A 27,417-nucleotide genomic window follows, 5' to 3' on the forward strand; every position below is an offset into this window, starting at 1 on the left:
ATTTTGACTGGAAGATACTCTTAAAGTTTCTCACTTGCATGTAGAGACCACCACCGTTTTGGTTAATTATGAAACCAATAAATAATACTGGTGAATTATCATAAAAGAGGATGCCAAGATGCATCGAAATCCAACTGAGACTAGAAGAAACACTCAAAACACCACAAATGTATGAATTAGGTATTAGAAATACTGACAGAGCAATGGATGGTTGTTCCTGCCAGGAGGGCGTCCTGACAACTTTCCTCAGTTTCAGATATCAATTACAAAGAAGTCAGCAAGCAGTTTACTAGCCAGAAGTCTGCAAAATGCATCAATATAACTAACTCATGTGCACAAACACATTCTCACTTACATAAAAAAACATTAACACTAGAGAAATATTCAGTGGAAGTAAAGATGCTGAGTCTTAAATCATCATAGCCTGCCTATAGCCATGAGGGTTAGCAAGTCCAAAAACGTCTCGTGGGTCACCATGTCTGTGTTGTATTTGAACAGTCCGAAGCACGTACTTAGACAGCCTATCCACAATGGTATGTGCTGTCCTGTCTTTCCAGGAGAAAAGATTTCTCAGTTTACTTGTGCACGTAAGGTCTCAGAGTGAAACTAAATGATTTCCTTCTGTTCTCTAACTCTAGTCCCTCCACAGACTAGAAAGAAACTCGTTTTATTTCTCCTCTAATTTTTAGCAAATGCCAAATGAAGAGAATTGGTTAAATAAAACAACTAGCAACTAGTTGATTCAAAACAGAACCAGCCTCCATCACGGTAAATGTAAAGTGACAGAAGTTGCATCCTCTTAGCACCTTCCTGAACTTGGCACTGCTTCCTCTAAAAACAAAAAATGGAAAACACTTTTAATCCAAACCATCTAGAATGCCCTTAAGTTGGATAACTAAATACACAGTGCAAAGGACCCGGGATTACGAAGAATCAGTGTAATTTCTGTGCAAGTTGCTCCGTTGCTTGTCACTTCCATTCTAAACATACTTGGGCTATTTTGTCCCTGTGAGGGAGAACCACAATCTGATAGATGAACAGTGCATTAGCTAGTGTTGAGAGTTCCCCCCCAGCCCCAACATTTGCTTCGCATGGGATGTGCACTGCCAAATTCAACCTGAAACAGACTGTTAATTCACTTAATTTACAGACAGAAGAAGCTTTACTACTTGTCCTCACTGTGGCCTTCAGCTTTTCCTTGCACACTGTTGGAAAGAAAAGAGGAAGGCTACAGCTTTATCAGAAAGCCCAGCATAATTCAACACAAGGTAAACCTCAAACAGTTAGCAGTCAAGGTTCTGGGCAAAGACATTTGTGGCACGGTGATCTTGGCAGGAGAAAAGTAGAGGAAGAGGAGACAGCATGGGTTAGGTTGTCTCCAGAAAGAAGTCTTTGATTAAAGCCAATTACTAGCTTTACACTTGCTACTAAAAAAAGTTGGATTGGACAAACACGAGATCCCACGATTTCCACACAGCAGAAAGTATGCCCAAACTTCTTAGCTATATATATATATATATATATATATTTTTTTTTTTTTTTACTGAACAGGCTATACTAAATAAACCTCAGATTGGTATTCCTGAAATTACGTAATTTGTATTAAATGTGGCCTGCACTTCGGTTTGTGCAATTGCTTAAAAAGATATTTATGTTTACAAAGATAATAATACAAAGTGCATGTGCTCTGGGCACTGCCATTATAAGAAAACAGGCCCTTGTGTTGAGCATTTCTCTTTTTGCCTTTCAAACATGCATATTTAAGAAGCACTAGCACAGATTTGACAGAGTTTAAGCCAGCAGAATTTGGAACTCTCTCAAAGTCCATTCCCCACCCCACCCCACACCCTGTACTTCAGGCACTTCTCTTATTTTCTTCCCATAGCAGCATCAAATGCTCTTTAAACAGTGTTTTAGGTCGTAATGCTTGGGCCTTTCCATAAATTTTGTATGATTTCATATATAATCAAAAGAATTGAAAGTTGTGCATTTTGAAATGTTTAGAAGTAATAGAAACAGAAAATGGATCATCATAGCAGATATTTGACTATTATGAAACCAATTCACTTCCTGTTCTTAAGCAGGATATAAATGCAAAGCCTTTTCTGTGTACAAGAAGAGAAACGAACCTGCAAGACAGCTTGATTTAGAGATGTGGACAGCCATGCTCTGGCAGATTTAGATGGAAGATTTCAGAAGATATTACCAGATCTCATCTTAAGCTTATTACCCCACAACGAGATGCAAAAACTGATCAACACAGCCTTCAGCCACCTTCATGGTGTACACCATTCATCTGCTCTCCTGAAGCACACCAGAAGCCGATTGTATCTACATTATTTTACATTGCACTGAACGGGGCTAGGAGAACATAATCAACAAACATCTCAGATGTGGAAACAGAATTGAGAAGCTAAAGAACAGTCACACTGAGTCACACTAACCAGAACCACAGAAGAACATCTGGATCTAACTCTACACTCTTCATATTGTGACAGAACTGCAACTAGGATCTAAGCTGCACTTTGCCATGCACTGTGAAAACAGAAAACCTAAGGAAAACAAAACAGTTACAGAGAGGGCACTGAGATAAAAAGCTTAACTCCAAGTAGTTGAGTTTGGACCTAAGACCTACTGGATTTAATCCCTAACAACTGATGAAATTTTTAACTCCAAACCGAAGAAAGTCTACTGCTGACAGAATTGATTCTGTATCTGAACCCCAGAAGTAAATCATAACACCACAACTATTATTCATGTGTAACATGCTCTAGGTGACTCTCCTTGAGCAGGGGAGTTGGACTAGATGATCTCTGAAGATCGCTTCCAAGCTCAGACATTCTGTGGTTCTGAACTAGCTCATACACAGGTACAGAGACATGGTTGGAAAGCTAGTTTGTTCCATTCTTTTTGCATAATACTAAGGAAATGACAAAATGGTTTTTTTTTGTTTTATTTTTTTTGTTGTTGTTTTTAAGCCAAACAACACGGTTAATTATTAATAGCTTTGCCCAAGATAAACCATCTTACTTTGTGAGTTCATGATCTGAAAGCAGCTGCTTTAGATGCCTAGACAGCAACTTCTTTTCCATAGACAGACGAACCCAGGCTCTGGCCTTGCCAACATCTGTTTTGATCTCACTGATGTTCTGGATATGCCTGAAAGAACGAAACAAAAGACACTGCACATTATTCTCAAAGCATGATGGCTCTTTCAAACCAAGCTAGGTTGAAGAAGGGATTTTGCCACAAATGCAAAATATCATACGAACTACTGGAAAAAGAGGTCACCTTAATATTCAACAGTAGCTAAACTCCTTGCATATCTAGCTGGAAAAAAATAGGAGCCTGAAAAAGAAGAATCTGCAATGCAGTACCCTTTTATAAAATTCTAAAGCAGGCCCATTGCTTCACATGATTTAAGAAGCATTCTGGAACTTTTCTGCAATATTTATGGCTGAGTGCTTTGGAAAATTACATCCTACTTTTTTTACATACTATATTTTCAGTGCTCAATAGTAGCTTTTCTAATGTACAAGATGCAAACGGTATGCTCTGAAAGGACAAGCATGACCCTTGAAAATCCTCAATTCACTCCTTCGTACTGAAAAAAGATAGATTTTGGGAAGAAAAAAGGAGGAAAGAATAAATTCATTTTGAAGGGATTTTAACTTCTGCATTTTTTGTTTTTATGTACTGAAGAAAGGGCATCTAGCAGAAGTTATAGTTGTTTATTAGCAATACTAAATCTGTTAGACAAAATCATGCCTTATATTAATCAAGTTCTTTACACTGCTTTTTTCACTGAGAAACAAGACTTAGCTCAGAATTATACAACTAACTTGGAAATGACTAGGTAAATACATATGCTACACCCACACTTCTGTGGAAATAAAACAATACAAAATATTACAAAAAGATGAAAATTGCAGTCTATTTCTATAAACCAGTAGCTGTGACAATGAATGAGTATGAAATATGTTTCTGTAAAAGTCAGTGAAAAGGTTGCACTATATACTTTAAAATGGTTCAGAAAGTTCCCTCCCCACATCCCCCTCTTGGTGTATGAAATGCATGCATCCTGTATGGTACACAAAAATAAATATGCAAGCAAGTCTCATGGGGTTTTTGGTGTGTTGGTTTTAATAATTCAAACTCACCTCATATCCTGGACGAGAGAGATTCTAAGAGGTGACATGGCTGGACTGGTATCTGACTTTCTCCTTTCTGAATCAAGAAGTATTCCTAGATCCAGAAGAACAGAATTTTCTGTTAATGAAAACCAGCTAAAGATTTTAAAAATCAATATAAGAAGGTAAATTAACACCAACTTGCATGTAGAAAGGGGTGATTAAATTTTTATTTATTTTAAAAGACTCATACAAGTAATGAACCCCACTGCACTCTTGCTGTTCTGGTGAGTCACAGCTTTGCAAGGATATTGTGGCATATCTCCATTTCCAATGACATCAAAATACGATACGCTACACAGAGGGTTATGCAGATCAGCACACAGTGAGCATTAATATATTAATGAGCTTAAATTCAGCTGAAATTGGTATGACATCAAGTGGCTTAAGACATATACTAATCAAGTATTATTTTCTGAAGTCTACCCTATTTTATTTCATGGTCAAACTGACATTAGAAAACAGTGTTCAACATTTTACTCTGTACACCGCAACCATATGTTAAACTAGTCTATCACTCCGCACACTCCTGTAACATCAACAGTCTTAATTTGCAATTTAAGTAACATTATTACCCTTATATTTCAAACTTCACTCTAGAATCATGTATTCAATATAGTTCCTTGCCCCGAGTCCCAAGTCAGAAAGCCTAGGACAGGCACAACCTTCCATCTGATACGCAAAAAGCCCTGTGCACAGGACCAAGTGACATTCAGGAGACTTCAACATGTACAAGACCCTGTAAGTCTTAAGTCACGCTAAGCAAATGGCTTATAGAAACTTAAATACATTTTTTTTAAAAAAAAAAAAACAATGTTCTGTCTACAAAATTATACCTTATATATACACCCATCTGACACAAAAAGTAGCATTTTAAAATTACACTAATAATCTTGAAAACATTATCAATGGATCTTACGTGCAATATTACTTTGACTACAACATTTGCTATGTCAAAAATTACAATGCATTTCTTAAGTGATTTTTGCATTTTTAGGTGACTTATTTTAAAATCAGTTAAGACTACCATTTGGCTGCCCTCCCTCACTCTTCTTTTTAAGAAACAATGTAAATTTCAGGAAGTACAACACAATTTTGTGTGCTTACATGCATTCCCCCAGCCCCATCTATGCCTTGGTAGGCTTTGTCAGTCATGAAGCCATATGACTATAGGTTATAAGGAAGATTTTATGTTGGAGCAGATCCATTTTAAAGTCTGTCTTTGAAACATCAGATATTTCTGGTATCTGACTACTGCAATCACAAACATGTTAATTTTCCACAAAACATATTGAGACAATAAATCAGGTCCATATTAATTCCATAGCAAATCGAATACTCGATTTGGTTATATTTTATGAAGGGTTATTTCCAAGGCAACAATCTTTACTTGGTGCAAATCAGCAGGCAGCTTTTACTCAGCTGTTTTGTTTGCATGTTCATCCTCTTCCAGTAGAAGCTAACCTTACCTGAGGTACTGAAGCTGCCTGATGTAGTTCTTCTCTGTCTGTTTTCAAGGTAATGTAGCAGATGAGACCACAAAGCAGACTTTCCCTAGAATTAAAAATATATTAGTTACTACAAAATACAGGATTCCGATTCAGGAGATATAACTATAAGCTGGATAAAAAGGCTTAAATCATCATAGAATGTATCAGCCATAACAACAACAACAAGCTTGCTTCAAATATGTTTCTCCTACGAAGTCATTAATTAAAAAAAAAAAAAAAAAAAAAAGAGACAAGTTTCAGCTGCTCGGGAGCTGTAAAGAGGATGAGAAAAGAAAGCACAGTCAAAAACTACTACAATGTAATGATTCCGGTAATCTGGGAAAGTCAGCCAAGCTTCATCAACACGATTGTTCATCAACTTGACAAGAAAACATTTAAATTCCTTGTAAAACATTATGCATAAGCGAAGTTCTCAGACTGAGACTGTCATCTTTCCTACGCGCTTCCCTCCCTGCCTCTCCAGCAGCGAGCTGGCAAGATGCACAGAACCAGCCTGGGTAAACCATCTCACACCCAGACCAAGTCTTGCGTATCTGTTCCCTTCAGGGCAATTCAGGGCTACAGATGCATGCTGTCAGTTTGCAGAAACTCAAAAGATTTCCCTCAATTTCATCAGGTAAAGGACCTGGATAATTACAAACACGGTAAGGTAAAAACAAATCAAAACACAAGTAGGACAACAAAAACTTATCAGCAATAATACTCTAATTCTACACATTATAGAAACAACTTTAAAGTTAAGTTTGGGATGCAGTATTTAGGTCAAGATTAATCTGTCAAAGAAGGTTAAAAAGGTGCATCTCGCTCATTATGATTCTTTCTTAAACCTCAGGTGACTTAAAAAAAGAAGGCAGGAAATATTTCATTGGCAAAATACAAGATTCTTGGTTTCATCTTAAAATGTTCTGCATGATACATCAAAGACTAGCAAAGCCACAGAAGGCAGTGTTAATTGAGTAGGGTCTCTCCAGCACATTAATTGGACTGATTTACAAAGAAAATTAATTACTATTAGCTATTATCTTCCTAAATTAATATTTAACTGGAAATCCCAGTAAAAATTTAGCAATTCTGCATTTCATAAGACCCGTCGTATTATAAAGCCAAACTTTTAGTTACAACTTCATGCAGAAAGAAACCATGACTGTAAAGCAAGAGCTGTCAATTCAGTACTATTGATGTCACATCTAAAATCATGTAAGTACCTTCCTGAAGTGCAGTAATTACGGTTCAGCTCTGAAAGTCAAAAAATTAATATATATATATATATTTAAACTTCTCTAATCAATTCTATCCTACAGCTCACTAACAGTCATGATGGCTCATTCCAAGACATTTTATCTATACCAAATGAAACAGCTTGTCTCCAGAAGATAAAGCACTAAGTGTCTTTTCTATCTGTGTTGAGAAATTTATTGAAAATATTTTGTGGTGAAGGTATTAAAAAAATTTTCAGAAAAGCCCAATGCCTCAATACCTGACAGATCCAACATGGGAAGCCAGAATTGTGAGTCTTATAAATACATAAAAAGAGAACGTGAAAACATCAATCGGGGAATGGTTACATGGAAAACAGTATTTCTCTGAATAAGCATACACACACATGCACAGTCTAGTGTTCAGCATCTTTCTGCCATGGCAAGGAGAACTGCAAAAGATCACATATAGCAGCAAACAAAGAATCTTGTAGCAAATATATGCCAACGATCACAATGGATGTAAGAACTCATGCAGCAGATATCTGCCCACTTCCTTTACCATCATGTTACTCTGCTCTAGCTTCAACTAGCAATGATGACACAAACTATTTCTAAAAGGGGAAAGACAACAGCCTAAAGAAAGCAGCAAGACAGGCAAAGGAACAACAAAGGCCTTCTGAAAGACTACTTTGGTCATCAGACCCTACATTCTACAACTCTCCTGCACTGCTTTGGGCAAAGGAAGGTGCAGATTCACTTTGCATGTGGAAGAATTGGTAGGTCAGCTAATGTTGGACTATCAGGGCTCATCAGCAGGAAACAGGTAAAAGCAAGGACTGGTGGAAGGAAAACCATCCTCATTACTACGGTCAATTGAGAAAGTAGAGTCTTCCTTGGCTCATTATTGAAACATAAAATAAAATCAATGTATAAAACAGCAGGCTTTTCCATATTTAATAAAGGCCAGAGTACGCAGAGAATTAGTAGTGCAGTTTTACTGTGGATCATAGTATTAGATGCACAGCACTTCCTCCATCAGGCCTCTATTAGATTCCACCACTCTATTTATTCCACCATTCAGCACTGTTTGCCAACATCTGCAATCAATCCAAAGCATTAACCTTATGGAGGGTTGGCCGTCTGGTGGTCTGAAAGGCCCAAATCTGAGTTGAAGCAGAGTATACTGATGCTCTGTCTTCTAAGACGAAAGCAGTACAGCTTCTATCCTAAGTGATATACAAGAGGGAAGGGAGAGAATCACATGATAAATCTTCACATAGAGAAACTACTGCTATAAAGTTTGAAGGAGAGCAGATTTAAACACTCTTGTTTGGGTGCTGTGGACAGATACTGAATTACAGTTGTTTGGATTACATACATTTATTCTGCAATTTCTTTTAAAAAAAGTTACAATCCTCAGTTTCCTTGTTATTCTTCTGTACAAACGAGGAGAGAATAAAAACCTTCAAACTCCACCTAATCCCACAAGCAACACTTAACTACCCCTACATAATTCCAAAAGAAACAAAATAGCAAGGGTTTTACTTTTAAAAATTAAATTACCCTTCATGAAAAATTTCCCCATACCATATTCCACTGACACCACATTTAACATACACTGCGTTAAATCCTATGCAATTTAAATAACAAAAATATTTTTTAAAAAATCAAAGACTTATTTACCATTCTATTAAAAAACAAAACAGAAAAGCAAACACAAAGACCTTGGTTAAATGGAAAGAAAGTGTTCAAAAAGTCATCTGTGGAACAAATCTGTGTGTGTGCATTTGCACCCACCCCACAGCAAAAAGTGAAGACAGACAGGGAGGCATTAACTGACATAAAAAATGCTCGGGGTTGCGAGCCAGTATTTAACACATCTATGTGCACACACTAAGCATCCTCTGAAAGCAGAAGGAAGAATAGCAAAATGTGACTTTATGGAAGTATGCTCTGTAACATGCAGGAGTATCTGCTCCTCACCTGTTTGACTTGCAGACCATGGCTCCATATCCTTTCTAGGAGGTCACACAGACTGGCTATCAGGGTGTTCTCTTCTACACCTGTGATATTCACTTCACCGTGACCCAGCTCCACAGCTTCTCGCCCCATTTTTTCAACCAACATCCTCTTGGTCTTAAAAAGGACAAAGCAAAAGAGTTAGTTCTTTCCACATGGACTTCTAAGATCATTCAGACTTTTTGAAGAATCACAGAACTGTAGGGGTTGGAAGGGACCTCAAGAGATCATCAGGTCCAACCCCCCTGCCAAAGCAGGTTCCTAGAGCAGGCTGCCCAGGTAGGCGTCCAGACGGGCCTTGAATATCTCCAGAGAAGAAGACCCCACAACCTCCCTGGGCAGCCCGTTCCAGTGCTCCGTCACCCTCACTGTGAAGTTCTTTCTTCTTGGTGTCAAACTTCCCATGCACCATTTTGTGGCCGTTGGCCCTTGTCCTGACCCCACAAAGCACTGAAAAGAGGTTGGCCAAATCCCTCTGTCTCCCATGCTTAAGATATTTGTATACATTGATAAGATCCCCTCTCAGTCTTCTTTTCTCAAGGCTGGACAGACCCAGATATCTCTGTCCTCATAGGGAAGATGCTCCTGGCCCCGTACCGTCTTTGTGGCCCTCTGCTCAACTCTTTCCAGGAGAAGCAGAGAAACTTCCAGAGAAAGTGCTTCTCCTGGAAAGAACGAACAAGGAAGGATACAATAGCAATGATTTGGTAGAATAACTGAGCATACATAATATCTCTGAAACTTGAGCAGGACTGCATTTCTTTTATCCTTGTTTTTAAAAGCCACGGCTGCACAGGGTTTGATTGCTTTACAGCCCCCTCCATCTTGCTAACAAGGGCCTTGCAAATGGGCACATACAAACCTCCACATGGTAATCTGAATGTACAGAAGAGCAGGCCACAATTTGACAAATTAGTGGCCAAGCAGCAAGATCCTGCAACACAGCTCTGTGTTTTCATGACAAACTCCTATTTTGGAATATTCTCTTGTTGAAATAGTGTAGTCTCAGTGATACATGAAATATGCTAAGATAGATATAGGCAGCAGTATGAAGACGACCCATCAAAATATTCAGTCTATCATTTTTCATCTAAGATCACAAGATAAAATTTCCACTCCTGGCGGAATTTCTGAATATGTTCTCTCTTCATGAATTTCTCACTATTATGCAAACAGGCTGGGTATATACATAAAGCAGAGACACAGGGCAGAAGAGCAGGGGTTCACATGTATTGGCCACAACATGGTCCACAAAGGATGAGAAGAGAACAAGAGAACAGAAATATTCTCTGAATTACCTTATTTCGGCATTCCTTCAACAATCCTTCTACAAACTTCCAGTTTGTTTGTGCAATTACTGATGGAGAAAGGTTAGACAGCTTGGGCTGCCGAATGGTGCTGCCCAGATTCCTGGCTTCTTGGATATACTTCTGTATTGGGACAGAAAATAAAAAAAAGTGAGACTAATTTGCCAAGAGAAAAGTGGTAAAGGTATCTTTACCAACAGCTCTCAACACAACGAGGAAGAAAGGCCCACAGCCTCTTTCAGAAGAGTCCCCTCTTTATATCCAGCATAATATTGGGCATGGACCGTTAATGTATTATCTCACTGAAGATCAAATCCCCATTTACATTATTTAGCTAATATCGAATACACATCACTAAATAACAAAACCCCAATACAAAATGACAAGGATATTTAGATGCATAGATTTAGTTAATCCCTCAACAACTGAGAATAGTCTTGCTATTTTTTTCCATATAAAATCCCAGTGTGCATGAGTTACCTACACCAAGACTTCAAACGGCAGCCTGTGGTCTACATATGGACTGCATAAAAACTTGTGCCTGGACCTTGGCAACATCTGAGAGCCATAATCATTTCTGCAAGTTCCTTGTTTCTTGCCCAGCCTCCTTTGTCTTTCAGGAAGCAGCTGCAAAATGTTACTGACAGCTTTCAGCTGTGAATCATCCACATTTTAGAGCAAAATGATCTCCTGGACCTTATTTGAAAGCTATTCTGCTCCTATTACTACCATCAAGTAGTTGTCATTGTTTTCACCCCAGAGACAGTTTCACAAATGTTTTGAAAACCTTGTGAGCACAGATTGGTTGGAGCATAGCTAGCTGTGAATAAGGAATAAATTAGTACAGGATCTAAAACTCAAAATTAGTACATATTTCAGATTAATAAGTAACTTATTACTCTGATAATTTATTAACATTCATATAGCAATATTAACGTTACTATATTAACTTATTCATATCTTACAGACAATTATCAAGCAAGATGTAATCTTTCCTAAGAGGAAAAAACACATCTTTTCCATCAGCCTTGCACTAAAGAGCTATGATATAAACTATGCATCTTTATCCAGAACTATGATGACAGTCATATTGTGCATTTAACATACCAGATAACGTTCTGACACAGATTTTATAGTGGGCATGAAGGGCCAATCATGCTGGTCCCAGCCTAAACAAAACTGCAACTGAAGCTCTGGCATGGAAAAGTCCAGGTGCTGGCAGGACAAGTTGGTAGCAAAAAGCCAAACAGACCATGTAAAGTGAAAGCAATAAGTATACATGAAGTAATAAAAGCAAGCAGGCAAAACAGAAAAGGAGAAGAGTGAAGACATAATACAGTGCAGAATTCCCAAACAATCAAGAAAAACAAGTAAGTAATGAGGCTGAAAGGAAAAAATAAAAAGATGTTGTTTAATCATTGGATTGGTGTAAACTCTGCCCTCCACTGTGCACAAATACCTGCAATTTAGAAGCCACTAAGCCTCCATGTCACCGATTTTTGTTGACTGTCCCAAAGCTTCAATTTGTCTTAAACTCACAACATTATGTTTTCAAACCACTGCCTCCTGCTTAGCCTGATGCAGCATTCATCTCAAAGGGCTCCCTCCCCTTTCTTTCAGACTTAATAGGAAAGTCTGAGTCACCTGGGAAAGGGGTCAGCATCCAAACTGTGCTATGTAATCAACAAGGTACAGCATAAAGTCCTGCACAAATAGCAGCACAGGTTCATCTGGCAGTTGGTTCTCTTATTGGAACATGTATTTGCAATTTTTATTCCTCAGAAATTACTTGTCTTGTGACAGAATAAATCCTAAAGGATAATCAACTAGTGAAGATACAGCTAAAATCAAACAAAGTGGAAAAATAACAGAGGCTAGAGGTAGATTTTTGTCTTTGTCATTACCTAATTGATATTTCTTAAAATTACATGTGCTAAACATTGTAGTTTCTAAAAAGCAATAATGAGATTATAAGTCAACTCTTGTTCACTTCTGTGACTTCTAAGTAAAAAATACTTCTGAATTATCTGAGCATATGAAGCATGTCAAAGCCAGAAACTACTTGTAGCTTCTTAGTACATGCAGGCACTTTTCTGTTGCGCGGTTATGGATGACACAACACTTCAATTCACTTCACAAACCAACAATAACGTTCTGGAAATAAGTACACTGGAAAGGCAATTAAACTCATCACTCCCATGAAAGATGGAACTGAACAAAGAAATATATTTCATCTTGACAACACTATCCTAGCAGATGAAAGATTACATTAAAATTCCAAGCAAAGCTTTCCTGAAAATATTTAACAGGGCAAGAGAATACTGTCTTCTGTGGAGAACATACAGTTAAGCAAAGTAAAGCTTCAGGAGTACTGAGAACAAATCAATTCTGATGTTTTAAACCAGATCATTTTCAGAATTACTCATATCAACATTCAGCATAACATTTACTGACTGTATGAATCAGAAACTGTACTGACACGTCCAAATCACCCAGATCTTTCAAAATGCCTTTAGCACCAAAAAAACAACCACGTCAGCTGTAGAGGTACAGGTGAGAGAAATTTTCAGTTCAGCATCAGAGTTCTGTCCTACCAGTACAGCTATGCTGCTCCAAAACCCAACTAGTATCCACAGTGCTGGTCTGTGTTCTATAAATGCACTACATCCAAGTGAAGCTAGCAGATCTCCAGAGCAACACTGCAATAGCATAGCATTGGCCCACCCTTTCATAGTGAATGACTTCTTCAACAGGCTCAGAGTCAGGAAAAGGATTTTTAACAGGGAAACGTTCTGAATGCAAGACGCACTGTAAAATCACATGAAAGAACTAATGCTTTAGACTAAAAACAGGCAGACAAACTTAACCAAGGTTAAAACCAATTCACAAACCAAGTTATTCTGGTCTCCTAACGACAGAGGACTTCATTTGTACAAATAAGGGAAAGCAGAGATGGACTGCAAATAACTATAGACATCCCATAAATGTTACAGACCGTTCACTACTCAATCAATCAATCAACAAATATCAGATCTCTAGAGTTGAACAGTTTTCACCTCTCGCTGATCATTGTCAAGACGCAGGTGCTCCGTGTGTTGCTTTTGTCTGTCCTTCCGTCTCCACTGTGCAGGAGCATTTCTCTTTGTCCACCTACAGACAGAGGACTTACTCAGCAACTGTCAAGAACCAGGTGAAGAGGAGTAGTAATTGGGGAAAAATAAGTTTCTATCTCATTGTATGTTGAATATGTCAACATCAATTTTGCCAGATAAAGCGCAGCTGCAAATACACACAAAATCTCTGTAGAAGCAGCCAGTCTTGGGCAACCAGAGGAACTCAGAAAATTAGATCACATACACTTGTTTTGTATTTTTCCATTCTTTTAGGATATCCAGTTACACCTTTTTCCTCTTTCTTCAAGTTTTAATAAGAAGATATCCTAAAACATACACTAGCTCTTAACTAAGGAGATCTGCTTTTTATATCAGCAGCAGTTCAATGTAACTCAGAAGTGCCTCAATTATAACAGGGTCAATTTCTTCTTTCTAGAACCCCAGATAATAAAAACAGAACAAAAACTACCATATACAACCCATATATATCACTTTTCTGAATTACTCTCATTTTGAAGAAAGAAAATACTGAATTTGTTTTCAAATTTGTTTTTTGATAATAAAGCTGTATCTGTGCTTTAGTACTACTCTTAGAGCTCTAACCGAGATCCAGCACCTGTTTCCTAGCTTGCTTACTTGTTGCTTGCTGGTCCAGTAGATAGAACATCAGACTGAAGCTTGGGAAAAAATCCAAGTTCATACTTTCCTTGTCCAATTTTCATGTCCAGCAGGTGTGGATGGACTGCAGTGTGATCTATTTTTGCCAGTCTTAATTCAATCGATTTCTCTGAAATAGTAAGAAAGTTGAATTTTTTTAAACACCTGTCTTAATCAGACATTAATGTATAATCATATATCCACAGCTAAAAGCAGATCTCAAATTGAAGAGGAGGCAAAAGTTTCTTATGGACCTCAACAGGCACACTAGTACAAGAGTGTATTAAGCATATAAGCTTACAAGCAAGCTTATAAGCAAGATTTTTGGTCTCTTCCTCTCCGCTCCCTCCCCCTGTTTTTTTTTGTTTGTTTGGTTTTGTTTTGTTTTTTAGTGTTGAGAATGGTTGCTTAACTTTAACTTAATATCTACAACAAATAGCACCGACTAGTTGCATTTTCTTAGGTGCCAAGAGAGGAGCTTCTTATTCTTACCAGCCTCATCAATGGTTGTGCATTTTTGATACATAGATGTGCGCAGAGTTGGTGTTCTAACATTTAGCAGCCTAATTTTGTCCACTCTAGAATCAAATACTCTCAAAACGGGGTCTTTGTCATCTTCATCATGGCACATAATCTTATTGTCGATAAAAGATGCAAACATTTGTGTCTCCAGGAATCTTGAGAGGAAAGGCAAGTAAGGCTCAGGCTGGTCTGACAAGAACGATGCCTAAAAGACAGCAAGCAAATAATGTTTCTTGGTCTGCAGAGATACAGCCAAAAATATCTCCAATTTTTCTAATTAAGGGTGTATACTAAGGTGTTTTAGAACCATTCAAAGCCTAGATTTAATACAGACACCAGCTCTATCTCCAAAACAGGCAGTCAATAAGAAATTTTCAGTTTCATAATTATCACCTACTACACAGCACAACAATTATTAAGCTGTGGTTTTACGATTTCCTTCATTTTCTAAAAGAATAAACAACAAAAAATAAATCAATAGAATCCCAGCAAACCACAATAAAAGTTCTGCAGGTGTGGGTATTACATTTCCAGCTAGGCTCAAAGCTTATGAAGTTGATGAGAATCTGTTCATATGACTTGAGGGAAATCTGATTAGCCTTCTAGCATGTAGTGATCCACCATAATCTTTACCCACATACGACCCTGCTGACAAACATCCGATCTCCAGTAAAGAACGTACAGAGTTTACTAGTAAACTCCGAAGAGCTGGGTGCTGTATTTCACTGAAAACAGGTATTTGGTACACATGTACCTAAGAGCTTCGTGGTGCCAGGGCTTTATTCATGAACAGATTCAGCAGTACCTCTGGTTAAAAACAAACAGGGAAACAAAACAAATAATTTTCACTAAAAAATATTTAACGCTAATGTAGAGGTTAACCATAGAGTGAGACCTCCGAAGGTACGTATTTTCCTACGGTATCCTTAAAAGAACATCTTCAAGTGTGTTTATGTAACTATTTTTCCCACATAATATACAAGATGTGTCTTTTGGGGGGAACACTGAAATTTAAGGAAGAAATTACAATTTTGATAGTACTGTTTTCCATTTTATGATCCAGGGAACACAATCTCAGGCATAAATACTGCTATAGTTTATAAATCGACTTCTTTTATTACAACTTACTTTATCGAAGTTTTGCATCTGTTCCCTGTTTGTAAACCAAGATTCCTTGTCCTGATTGGGTTGAATGACAAACACTTCATAATCTGCAAACATTTGTGTAAAGCGGTTGGCAAAAATTTCACGGATTTGAATATTCAGCTGGTAAACCTTGAATTCTTCTTCATCACACTGAATTTTAAGATCCTTTTTGCTACTGGTCTCCTCTCGCACCTCCAGCTGAGGAAATACACGAACACACACACACCAAAAAAGTTTATTCGTATATTCTTTTTTCAGGTATTAGGGGCACACAAGACCTAGTCTGCCATTCAACTGCTACCGATTCAACATTCTAGTCTTCGAAAATAAGAAAAAAACATTTACAGTTTCAAGCACTGCAATAAAACAGCAACAGCAAAAAAATAGAAACAAACTTGGTCTGTAAAAGCTATCCCTTCAGTAATAAACCATATCCTATTTTAGGACTGGTTGCACTGGATATACTTTAGGTTAAAAAAATGTACAGATAACAACTGTATACATGCTCATATATTCCATATACTTAATGTACTTTTACCCTTTAGTTTTCTGTAGAGGACTTTTGCTATCCATGTATATTAAACCACTCCATATCCCTGCCTCGTGTAACACAAGTCCACGTTACGCGCTGTTACAGGTTAATACACACCAGCTTTCAAATGAATTCAGATATGTAAGGTCAAAATAAGTTGTGCATGTCCGTTAGCCTATTTCCTGCAACCTGGGTCTTTAGCATCATAATGCACTGTTCATCACTGCACAGCCCAGAGCCACCTCCAATAAAACAAAATGCATTTTTCAGACAACACGTGAGTTAAGATTTATGCGAACAGCCACGTGAGATTTGGATATTCAGTTCACATTAGTTCTGATAGGAATTGGGAAGCTAGGAAAAAAAAATCAAAGCCGCAAGCATTCATGCACTCTTTTGAGTATACACTTGCTGCTCTTGCCTTGGTTAATTAAGGCACCTCCATGCATACTCCAGCACAATACCTATAGCTCACAACACCTACACAATGATGCAGTTGCTGCAAGTGCGCCACACTTCTTTAAACACCTTGGTTATACCAATCCGAGGCCAACTGTAAAAAGCATCCTACAGCTACACTCTGAAAGAGAGCACTGTGCTGTTCTGCCATTTTTTCTAACTGCGTCCCATGAGGAGCACTTGGCATCTATACATTTAATTAGGTATTTGGTATTAGGCCGTTTTTAAGTGTTTGAGAAAAGCGTTGACAGCCATAATCTATACTCCCCTATTAACGCACAAAGGCTAATAAAATGGGACAAACCGTTCTTTATTATGGAAGAGAGCACAGAGATAAGGCCTGAATATGCAAAAACTTACAAGACTTAGAAAAAGGCCTGTACTTCTCCCATCACTTCCCAATCCAATCAGCAAAAGAACAAAAGCTTCTTACCAGTTTTCCCGTGAACAAGAAGAGAGCAATGCAAAAGAAAAACCTGAAGCTAATAATTAATATTAATATAATAATTAGCTAACGTAGCTAATTTGAGCATCTAATCCTGCCTACTTAGTAACCAAATGAGGCTTCTTATAACCCCCATGCAGACCCTTCCCCTCAAAGCTGCTCTCCTTGATTCTAGATGACACAATTTCTGTCTCTGTCCCCACCTGTAGGCCAGGTTACGGTCACAACGGTAGGAGTAAGTCTCAAGGAAGAACTGGTCAAGGTAACTTAAACATGCCAGAAATAAAAGTTTTACTCAGAAAGCCTTCACTCTGTTCTACAAAGGTTCAAAAATTCCACAATGGTTCTTCAGGTAAAATCTTTTATGCAAGAAGGGCCACATTCCCCAACCCCCAACTCAAAAATACAGCTGTGGTCACCACAAGCTGTGCACACATTCACTTGGTGGAGCAGACATTAACACACTTTACAATGTCAACTAGAAACATATCACAGCATCTCTAGAGCAAGCAGCTAATAGGCAAGCAAAATTGCACATACTCTACTAAAATAAAGATACCCATAGCAAACAAGGTTGGATTCCAACTTCAGGGTTATCTGGATGTCAGTTTTAGCCATGTAATGCATAAGAAAGTGATGTAAATTTAGATTAAATCTTAAAATCAAGAATACACAAGGCAAGATGTATTTTTAAATACATGATCTTGGTCAAAAAAAAATAAAAATAAAAAAAATAAAAGAAATCCTCCCCTATGACTTGTCCTTGTCTCCACAAATGTTCACAAGGTTTACGTACACGTTAAATGAAGTTCTTTCCAGTGAACACAAAGCCACTCTTTAGATCAACACTTCAGACCGTCTGCTACTGCTGTTCCAAAGACAGCGGAGATCATTTCATAGCTTACCTTTTCTAGACTCACACCTGTTCTTTTAACTAGTGCTTGGAGTCTTGCAATGGTCTCATTTTCCTTTAGCAGCTCATAGGAATTCAAAGGTGATCCTGCTATGTTCCCATTTCTTTTATCAGAAACTAGGTCGCATGCTCTGAGGCTCTTCATCTTGGAGGCACTTTCACTACAGTGAAGGTTTCCCTCAGGTGGAATTCCAAATGCCATTAGTATCTCGGAAATTTCCTGAACAAACTCAAGTTTGTTTGGAAACTGGGGCAAGTCTTCCGGCAGCTCGATGAAATGGTTGTCTATATCCACAAAGCAAAGGTTAGCCTGGAATTTAATTTAGAACAGGATACCGTTAGAATACCATTGAGCACAAGGGTCACATTTTGTCTTTGGATTTGGTGCTTATTAAAAGAATCGGACACATCTGTATTTGTTCGGTTATTTGTGAAACAAACCTGCCCCGGCCATAATGGAATGGGTCAGGTGGCTTTGAAGAAAGCATTACTGAGGCCTAGGTTTCCATGTCCAAGGAGGTAATTAAGGAAGAATACTCATTTTTAAAGTGGTAAATCACATACAAAAGAGATTGTAGCGTATATTAGGTGAGGGTGTGTGATTTTGTTCATGCATACACATACAGCTTAGATTTTAACTACAGGATATTTGCAACAGTATTTTCCATGTATGCATACATAAACAAGTGACTACCTGGCTCAGATTATAAACCCATTCCTCTGAAGTTCAGTGAATTCCACTTGGAAAGGTGTAATGACATTCCAGAAGCTGCAATAACGTGATCTTTTCTTGTTTTGTAAACGACTTGAGAACTACATTGGTTCCCCAAGGAAGATTAGATGCTTGCTTCCAAGGGGGAAAAAAGAAAAAAATATTTCAACTAGTAGGTTCGATTCTGTTTTCCTGTTCCACTCTCGCTCATTTACTAAAGACCAAGTAAAAAGAAAAAAGAAAAGGAATCCACCTATGTAGCTTCTATAATAACATCAAAAGAAGTTACGTATCTTTCTAGGATTTACCTCACCCTGTATTTGGTGAGTTTGGGTGAAAATCTTACACATCTTAGGAATGTAGATACACGTACTTCAATGTTCATATATATACATGATGCCAAAGCCTGATGCCCTGAGGTCAACAGCAAAATTTTTGGTTGCCTCAGTGGCATTTAGACTGCTCCCACCAACTGCAAAGCCAGAGGACAATTGCGATTCTTTAGTTTTACCTCAAGTACAGTAAGGGCCAAAACTACACACACATCTAGCAACACCTGCATCAAGCCCATATCCTTCCTTTCAGAACTGTTCAAAAAAAAAAAAAGAAAAAAGGAAATGATTTAGGTTTGCCCAAAATAATGTCTAAAAAGGAAGAGCTCATTCTCTAAACAATGAGTAAGCTCCCTCTCCCACTGATGCCCTAAAGAGAAAATATGTGCTCAGACTACAAGTTGCATCCAGGTTTTCAGATCCCCTCCTCGACAGTCAGACTGAAACAGGACTGAGTTAAGTTTTCTGCTTGAATGCAGCATTGAAAGACTACGAAACATCCATCTACAGCATTTCTGCAGTACATAACCTCTGTGACTCTGCAAATAACCACCCAACTTCACTAAAAAGACATGAAACATGGTATGTAAATATATATGTGCGTGGTTGGCTGGTGGAGAGTACGTTTACAGAATTCCTAAATTCTAAAGAACTCCTGTGAGCAAATGATGACTTTTTGTGTTCATTCTCAGCACTACTGATCTTCATGCAAAAATCAATTTGTGATGTAGACCAACTTAAAGCTGCAGCCTTCAGAAACATGAATTTAACTCGTCGAGTGGCTCTTTAACATGGCAGTACAGGAAAACATATGACTGAAGTCTGTCAATAAATCTGCAGTATTATCAAGGATCGATCACACCAGCAGATAGCATGAAAATACATACAGAGCAGCGATTATCTTTCAAAATAATTATCATGTTCAGTCTGATCTAAATATGTTGGCATCAAGAGGAAAAAAGGCTTTTCAAGAGACCTACCTTCTAAAACAATCAAGTTAAAAAAATACAGAATTTGTTAAGATTTAGTATTCAATAACATCGTTAGTGGTTGAAATAAAAATACTGAGAATCTATTTCTTTGTTAATATGACAGATATGTATGTTTTCTTTTAGAAAATTTGGAAGACTAAGTTTAAAGCTAAGTTTATCGCCCAAGATGGAAGATTTAACGTTGCTTATTTTGACTCAATACTTTCCATTTCCATTATTCACGCGCAGGTGAGTGACAAGATGCGCGCACAAATTCAGAAGCATGAAGTGGCCAAGATTAACTTGCCTGTTCAAAATGCATGGCTATAGCTTTGCAAAAGTTGCTTTAAAAGGAAATTCAAAGACACATCAAAAAACAGTCTTACTTCAGTATTTGCTGGGTTTATGATTTGCAAGACTGCTAGTTTAACCACCTTTTTGATAAGTTGTATCGATAAACAAACCACATTTTGCTAGCAACATCTGAAACAGCTACACATTCTTGCCTTCCCCTTCAGTGTCTGCAGCACCTTATTATTCTAGCACAGCTTCTCCCGTACCTCCCCCACCCGTTCGTTTCTGGGTTCCTTACAGGCCTCTGATGCAGCCACCAGTGAAACCACAAGGATGCTCGTGCACACAGAGAGAGCCCTCAGCAAAAGCAGCAATACATGTAAGAACAAGCTGAACTTTTAAGCGCACTGTATCACTGACATACACAAGAAGCTCGACCCTCCAATAAGTTTGGAGCCTCTTAATAATTTTAGCAGGCCATTGAGAGTCAGGGTCTTCATATCATCAGTGAACTTGAGCGAATTCACCACTGGGCAATGCAAACTTATATTTTGTACCAGGTTGTTTTGCTGAAGATTGTAACTATCATCTGACAAAGCACCAACTTCTCAGATACAGCTGGGTTTCCACGCTCCCATGGTAAAGCATTCCTTAAAGCATCAGCTGTGACCAAAATATGGAGGACTGCCACAACAAGCAAACCTAAACCAGCTTTATGGCATACCTGTGGAAGACCTAACAGTTAGGACAGTCCGTCTTTCCAAATATATAGCCTAAAGTATTTTTAAAACTTTTAGAGCAATACAAATAACTATATTTATAACTTCATTACAAAACCACAACCAGGAGATCTACAGACACTGAGGTATCCTTGCCATGTTAGATAGCAATATTATACTCTTCCTAATATTATACTCAATGCCCTTCAACTGAGAAGGGCTAACTAGATTTTCCATCAAACCTCACTCCCCTATTCCTTGTCCAAGTTAGATACTGGATAATAAGAACTGTCCCATCCATCCATATGGATGGATTCGCAACAGAGATGCAGTTCATGCAGTTTCAAGACAAAGCCAAAAAATGTATTTGTTCAGGACTCAAAAATAAATTAGAACGTAGAACAGCTCTCTGTATATCCTTTCTGATAAGGGAGGAAAATTCTGATAGCGTATCTGTCAATCAGAAGCCTAGAGGCAGGACTGGGAAACTGAGATCCTCACATAACCCTGAAGATTTCATATAGCATCATACACATCCCAAACGTTAGAGATGAACAATATTAAACAGTAATATTGCTTTTGTTACCCATGATAAATTTGTCTTTACGTACACATAAGAGAATCCCTGTGCCCTCTTCTACTATTGTATCATGACATTTTAGCCATGTTTCTTGTCAGCTTCTCCGTGAGGAATTATGTTTAGAGCTTATCTGGCTCTTTGAGTGAAGGGTATCTGAAGGCCTAATCAGAATGCAAAGTTGTTTTGAGATGAACCTGTAATCTGCAGTTCTAAATATATTAGAGCTGATTAAGTTGTTGTTAGCAGAAATACCGATACTGATCAGTAGTTTCACTTAGAGAGACTAACATGCACTTCAGATTCTGCTTTGCATTTTAAATGGTACATTTATGCCTCATTAGAACAGCAGATTTTTTCTTGTTTTGCTTTTTAAAAGTGAATACTCTCCAATGCAAATCTCAACAATGGCAAGCTTTTCTTCTTCCCAGCCCAGTTCACCTCTTGGATAAACAAACCTGTTTGTATAGGGCAATTTCTTCGGCATCTTTGAAGTCTCTGTTAAAGGCCACTTGTATAGCATAGCTACTTCAAAGTGCAGCACTAAGAACTGCAGCAGTTACCAAAACCCCTTACTCAGCAGTGACTCCCAGGGGGATTTCTCACACTAAGCCATGTACCCAACCATAAAAGCTCACTCTTGGAGAGGGGTGGGGGACAACAATGGGGGCAGGGGCACAAGAGAAAAGCTGAAGCTTCAGGACAAGTTTGTATCCTGCAGCATATTCCATTACATGGGCACATTCCTGCTGATATCCCAGCTACTCTGTGTCCTTTCCTTCCCTCCCAACAACATCTCAGTAAGACTATCAAAAATCTACTCCTCCACCTTCACTAAAGATTACCTAAAAAAAAAAAAAAAAAAAAAAAAACACAAAATTAAGCTGTGGTGCCAGGTGATTTTTTTAATACCGCTTTGATTTCATTTTTAACATCTATAAACAGATCTACCTTACTTCAAACCTCCAAAGTAACCTGATAAGGCTCTTTGAAAACATTTACCCTTTAAATAATTGAAACATCCATTCGAAATTGTTTAGCTGGAGGTCCCAGAGTCATTTCAAAATTAGAAAAATCTCTCTTTACAAAAGAGATTAGAAAAATCTCTCTTTACTGGAAGTTTCCAGTCTTTTGGAAACTTCCTAGAATAATGAGAACATCCATGGTGTGTATTAATATACATTCCCACACATACACTTGACTATCCTCCAAAAAAAGCATACTAGCCATATTAATTAGGCCTGTCAACGCATTCAAAGTTTTGTGAAAATGTAGTAAGCAAAACCAAGCTGTTTTCATGGCAAGAACACACATGATGTTCATCACAGAACGCCTGAGGTTGTAAGGTGCCTCTGGAGACCGTTGAGCCTTCCTGCTCAAGCAGGTCCCCTGAAGCACATGACCCAGGACTGCGTCCAGGCAGCTTCTGAGTATCTCCAAGGAAGGGGACACCACAACCTCCCCGGGCAACCTGTGCCAGTGCTCAGTCCCTCTTCAAGTAAAGAACTTCTTCCCTCATGTTCAGATGGAATTTCCTGTGTTAACTACTGTTATTACTCGGTTATTAGTTAATAAAGACTTAATTACTCTGCCATTAATTATGCCAGTGCAAAAAGAGGGGGAAAAAGAAATCAAGAGATTTATAAAAACTTGAGCTTTATCAGGAAAATAACACAACAATTTGAGGAGAAAATTTCTTTTCAACGTGCCAGGGAAAGCCAATGAAAACTACCAGCATATGGATTTGAGTAAAAAGAGCAATGTTGGCATGGTGACCAGACTGGAAGTTCACAAAAATATCTTGTCTTTATTTTCACGTAGCTTTTTTAGGAAGTTTATGTCAGGCTGTGTTGCAGAACTGTCTAATAACGAAGCAGATTTTTTTTTAAAAAAAAAAGCAACAACCACCATGACCAAAAAACCCTCTCCCTGCCACACTTCTCCACACTGCTTCTCCAGTAATTTAAATGATTAATAGAAGCAAATAGGCAACCAGAGAAAGTGACAAAGATTACAGACACTAGCAGGATTTTCTAAGCAGAATGTTTTCCATGATTTACTCAGTCCTTCCCCTGTGGAGTTACACCTACGCTGGTGAGCAGGCTGTAGCAGGGGCCAACCCATGCTGTTCCACAGCTAACAATTCTGCAAACACCAGCTTCCACAGGGCTATCGGATTGAGCTGTCCAGCTTCTTCGCAACAGCCAGCCAGACCACACTTCAACTCTCATCTGTTGCTGCTTACAAGAGCAAACACACCAGTGATACCATGAGAATCCATCCAGACTACCGATGGCACTGCCTGACCCCGACAGCCACCTGACACACGCTTCCCACAGGTGCTGGCTGCTGCAGGCACTTCCCCTGCTACCTCAGGTAGTGCTCAGCCACTCTTGGTCCCTTGATTCTCACAAACTGTTCCTCCTGGCACAGCCCTAAAAATAATATTTATGAACAGCAGGATAAAATAAAAACAACCTCTACATGGTGTCAGTGTAGCCCCAGCCCCACGTATGAGTTGCAAAACCTTTATGGACCATTCCCATAATTTATGCAGTAGCTGTTGTTACTGTAGGCTCCCTATAAGGAAGGCTTTCTTTAGCACTATCCCAATTAGTACTAGTTTGCTTAAGTAGGTGCTGACATTTTGCTGTGAGCTGAAGTTGACATTCAGAGGAAAAACTGCAATAGTTGTGGTACAGACAGCTGACCAGCTGTGTCCAGGTAAACCAACCCCAACTCCAAAACACGATGCAGAGAAACCCAGGCCAATCATGCCCAGCTGGGAACCAGCACAAGCAGGGCACAGCACTGGTGTCAGTGACGATTTGCTCAGTCAGCACCACACAAGCCTTTTGGCCATAGCAGCTTTTTTTGACCTTAAGGTCACACTGCACTTTTCTGCGTTTCCTAGCACAACTACGTTTGTTTTGCAGCATGGAATTGTTCTTTCTGTAAGAGACACGTGTAAAATTATAGTCTTACTTTATCAGAGCATACAATTCCAAAGATGGTGTTTTATTTAGCAACTTCATTGAATTTTCTCCAGAATCTCCAAAAAGATAAGATCTATCCCAAATCAGAGCCAGCAGGAATTTCACAATGGCTGTTACAGTTAACATTAACCTTTTGTCTCATTCCTCACTTCTCTCATAGCTACATACATTATTTAATGGATTGAAACAAGCTCCTCTCACCTCCTGAGGGAGTTCCAGCTTAGACCTGTCGTCCAGTCCATTGGAGTGCAAGCCCATCAGGTAAGGGACGGGAGCATCAAGAAAATGAAGGAGGGATGCTGGAAGGATGGGAACATACACATGCTGCCACTGAAATGGAAACATTAGTGCTGTGATGGTCTCTGCCACAGTCATCAGTCTCTGATAATCTGAAAAAGAGCAAGAAAAAAAAAATACTTTTCATAAACATATTTAAGTCAATCTGAATTAAAGAAACAAGAGCTTGCTTTAAAACCACAAAACTCGCTACTAACTGAGCAGCATCTTTAATGAAAGCCAACACTTGTACGCCAAGCCCATTTTGCTGAAACAACAAAAGAGAGCTCAACACAAAGTAGGTCATTCTACAAGTCACACGGAAATGAGCAAGACAAGTCTTAGCATCCATTAAGTCACCCTCTGCTACCTCAGCCAGGGTTACAAACAGGTACACCACCCTGACTATGGGAGCTGTACTGGAATTGCCTAAGAAATACATCGGAAATATTTTATTTTCTCCATGCTTATGGCTTTCTATGCAAGCCTTGGATGAAAACCAAGGCATCTGGTACCTCTCAGATAAACATTTTTAAAAGAGTGCTTAAACGTCTATCAAGCACGCCACACAGCAGCCAACCCACTAGTGGGACCGGAGTATCTGTGTAAAAATAAAGAGGATCAGCTTCATTTATCCTTTGCAACAAATGACCAAACTCTCAGTTCAACGTAAAAACAACTCTTCCTCACAGAATTAACAGCAGTGCTAGCTGCACCTATGCAACATGCATACCAAAAGATCTTTTTATTCAGCAGCTGGTGTCTGGAGCAGTTAATGCTGCAGTATGCTGGGCCAAAACCTCCCCCTCCTCTTTTATACTCTGGAATCATCTCTAATGGCTTTTGATATCTATCTACTGCAAAAGAGGCAATGCCAGATGAACTGAGAACATGTGGTTTAATGCAAACAACCACTAAAACGTTCAGAATGCTTCTGAGCAGCCAGGCTGGAAAGACCATAAAGCAAGCTTGTAAGACTAAGACAGCTCCTGTCGTCAACCGAGCTATAAATACAGAACAAGCTGTAAACAAAGGATGCCTTTTGCGTGATACGGCATCAATACCTAATTCCAGCCAGAAAGGGAGGCAGAGGGAATAGGAGGAAGGGAATAATAATAAAAAAACAACAACAGTATCCCTTGTGCATGTGTGTGTATGCATGTGTGGTGGGAGGGGGTGTCTCCCAGCACATTCATAAAATCACAGGCAGTATGACATTGCAAAAGCAGCGTGAATACACCGGTTCGGGCGTTGAGGCTTCTGAAGCTGTTACTACACTGCTGCAGAGTGGATATGAGAAGTGCAAAAAATATTTGTTCTAAACAAACACTCCAGAGTAAAATTAAGCTGTTCCTGGCATTCACAATTAGTTTTGCGTGGAATCGAAGTTAGAGAGCCTGGGGTCTGCAAGAGGAACTCACCCCAGGTTTTGCTAACAGCGGTCAATGCTGCAATCCAGACTTTTGATTTTCAGTGTCACATCAAGCTACGCCGGGGAAAAGGTTACTGCATAAAGCTACTCATCACTGTCTCACACCAGACCTACTTTGCTGGTGCTCCTTAAATCAAAATGAGCTAGGATGCCTTGAACAGTTTGATGTTTATAGCATACCTGGACTGAAGCACGTTAGGGAGCAATTCCATCAACATTACTAGCAACACTCCCCTGTTCTGCCTGGACACCAGGTTCTGCCTGCACAATTACTTACTGGTTTGCAGCTTTAACCACAGACTGGACGCTAAGAAGTGATGAATTAATGATAAGCTTTGGGAAGAAGAATCTACTCCATACCCTGTTTTCTTCAGCATTAAAAGCTACTTTAAAGAAGCCAGAGATACACAAATATTCCAGCTGGTTCATATTCAGCTTGTTTATCTGAAAGAACAAGTCTCAGAATAGAAAGTGTTTTCCTACTACACACACACACCAAAAAAAAAACTTGTCTAATTCTGCTGCCTAATTTAAATACAACTTCTCTCTCTGTCATTATGCTAACTTTAGTATTAGCCTTTCAAATTAATTGCCAAGTAAAATCAGTAATTCAGATTTTCTACCCACTCAGCAACTACTTCCTGCAGCCCAGCTATCCGTAAACACGCTGCCTGACCCTGGACAGCCACATGGCCTAAGCCATTCCCCGCCACTTGACCTGCACTACCACAGCCTGCCAAGCACGCTCACTCCATTCGGCAGGCTTTATGCACTTCAGGAGCCGGTGACAAAAGGATCAAGGCAAGAAGCCTGCAAACATAAACCAAAATAACTTGAATGCTTTCTGAAGTTACACCTGTCCAGCGAGGGTGTGGTGTTTCATTTGTTTTACAGAAAAGGGGAAAGCAGCATATTTCTCGTGTTAAAGAACTACGAAGGATTAGGAAAAAAACACCACCACACAACAGGTAGGAAGTGTTCAGTAGTGGTGCTTTTTGAAACCAGAGTATGCTTATTCTGGTGCAAATGACACAGGCTTTGTACTGTACAGGAGCACCGGTAGAGGAAAAAGTGACACACCACTAGTGCCCTGTT

At 38.8% G+C, this 27,417-nt stretch overlaps 1 protein-coding gene across 3 annotated transcripts in view; it reads right to left on the minus strand.

Moving 5' to 3' along the window:
* The window catches only part of DENND5A (DENN domain containing 5A), a 48,436-nt gene that overhangs the window by 13,274 nt on the left and 7,745 nt on the right, over nt 1–27,417 (minus strand). The window contains exons 4-15 of one of the 3 annotated variants that reach the window (XM_035329062.1): nt 24,816–25,003; nt 18,006–18,323; nt 15,647–15,862; nt 14,489–14,723; nt 13,976–14,126; nt 13,283–13,376; nt 10,218–10,349; nt 8,884–9,036; nt 8,022–8,126; nt 5,660–5,744; nt 4,161–4,245; nt 3,031–3,159 (exon numbers count right to left, since the gene is read on the minus strand). In XM_035329062.1, the coding sequence (XP_035184953.1) occupies nt 3,031–3,159; nt 4,161–4,245; nt 5,660–5,744; nt 8,022–8,126; nt 8,884–9,036; nt 10,218–10,349; nt 13,283–13,376; nt 13,976–14,126; nt 14,489–14,723; nt 15,647–15,862; nt 18,006–18,323; nt 24,816–25,003 (1,891 nt within the window). Of the gene's footprint in view, nt 1–3,030; nt 3,160–4,160; nt 4,246–5,659; nt 5,745–5,771; nt 7,215–8,021; nt 8,127–8,883; nt 9,037–10,217; nt 10,350–13,282; nt 13,377–13,975; nt 14,127–14,488; nt 14,724–15,646; nt 15,863–18,005; nt 18,324–24,815; nt 25,004–27,417 lie in introns of those variants that run through there. The other 2 variants (XM_035329063.1, XM_035329064.1) reach the window with 2 other exon arrangements.

The sequence above is a fragment of the Oxyura jamaicensis genome, chromosome 5 (assembly GCF_011077185.1).
Source record: "Oxyura jamaicensis isolate SHBP4307 breed ruddy duck chromosome 5, BPBGC_Ojam_1.0, whole genome shotgun sequence".
Classification (NCBI taxonomy): Eukaryota; Metazoa; Chordata; class Aves; order Anseriformes; family Anatidae; genus Oxyura; species Oxyura jamaicensis.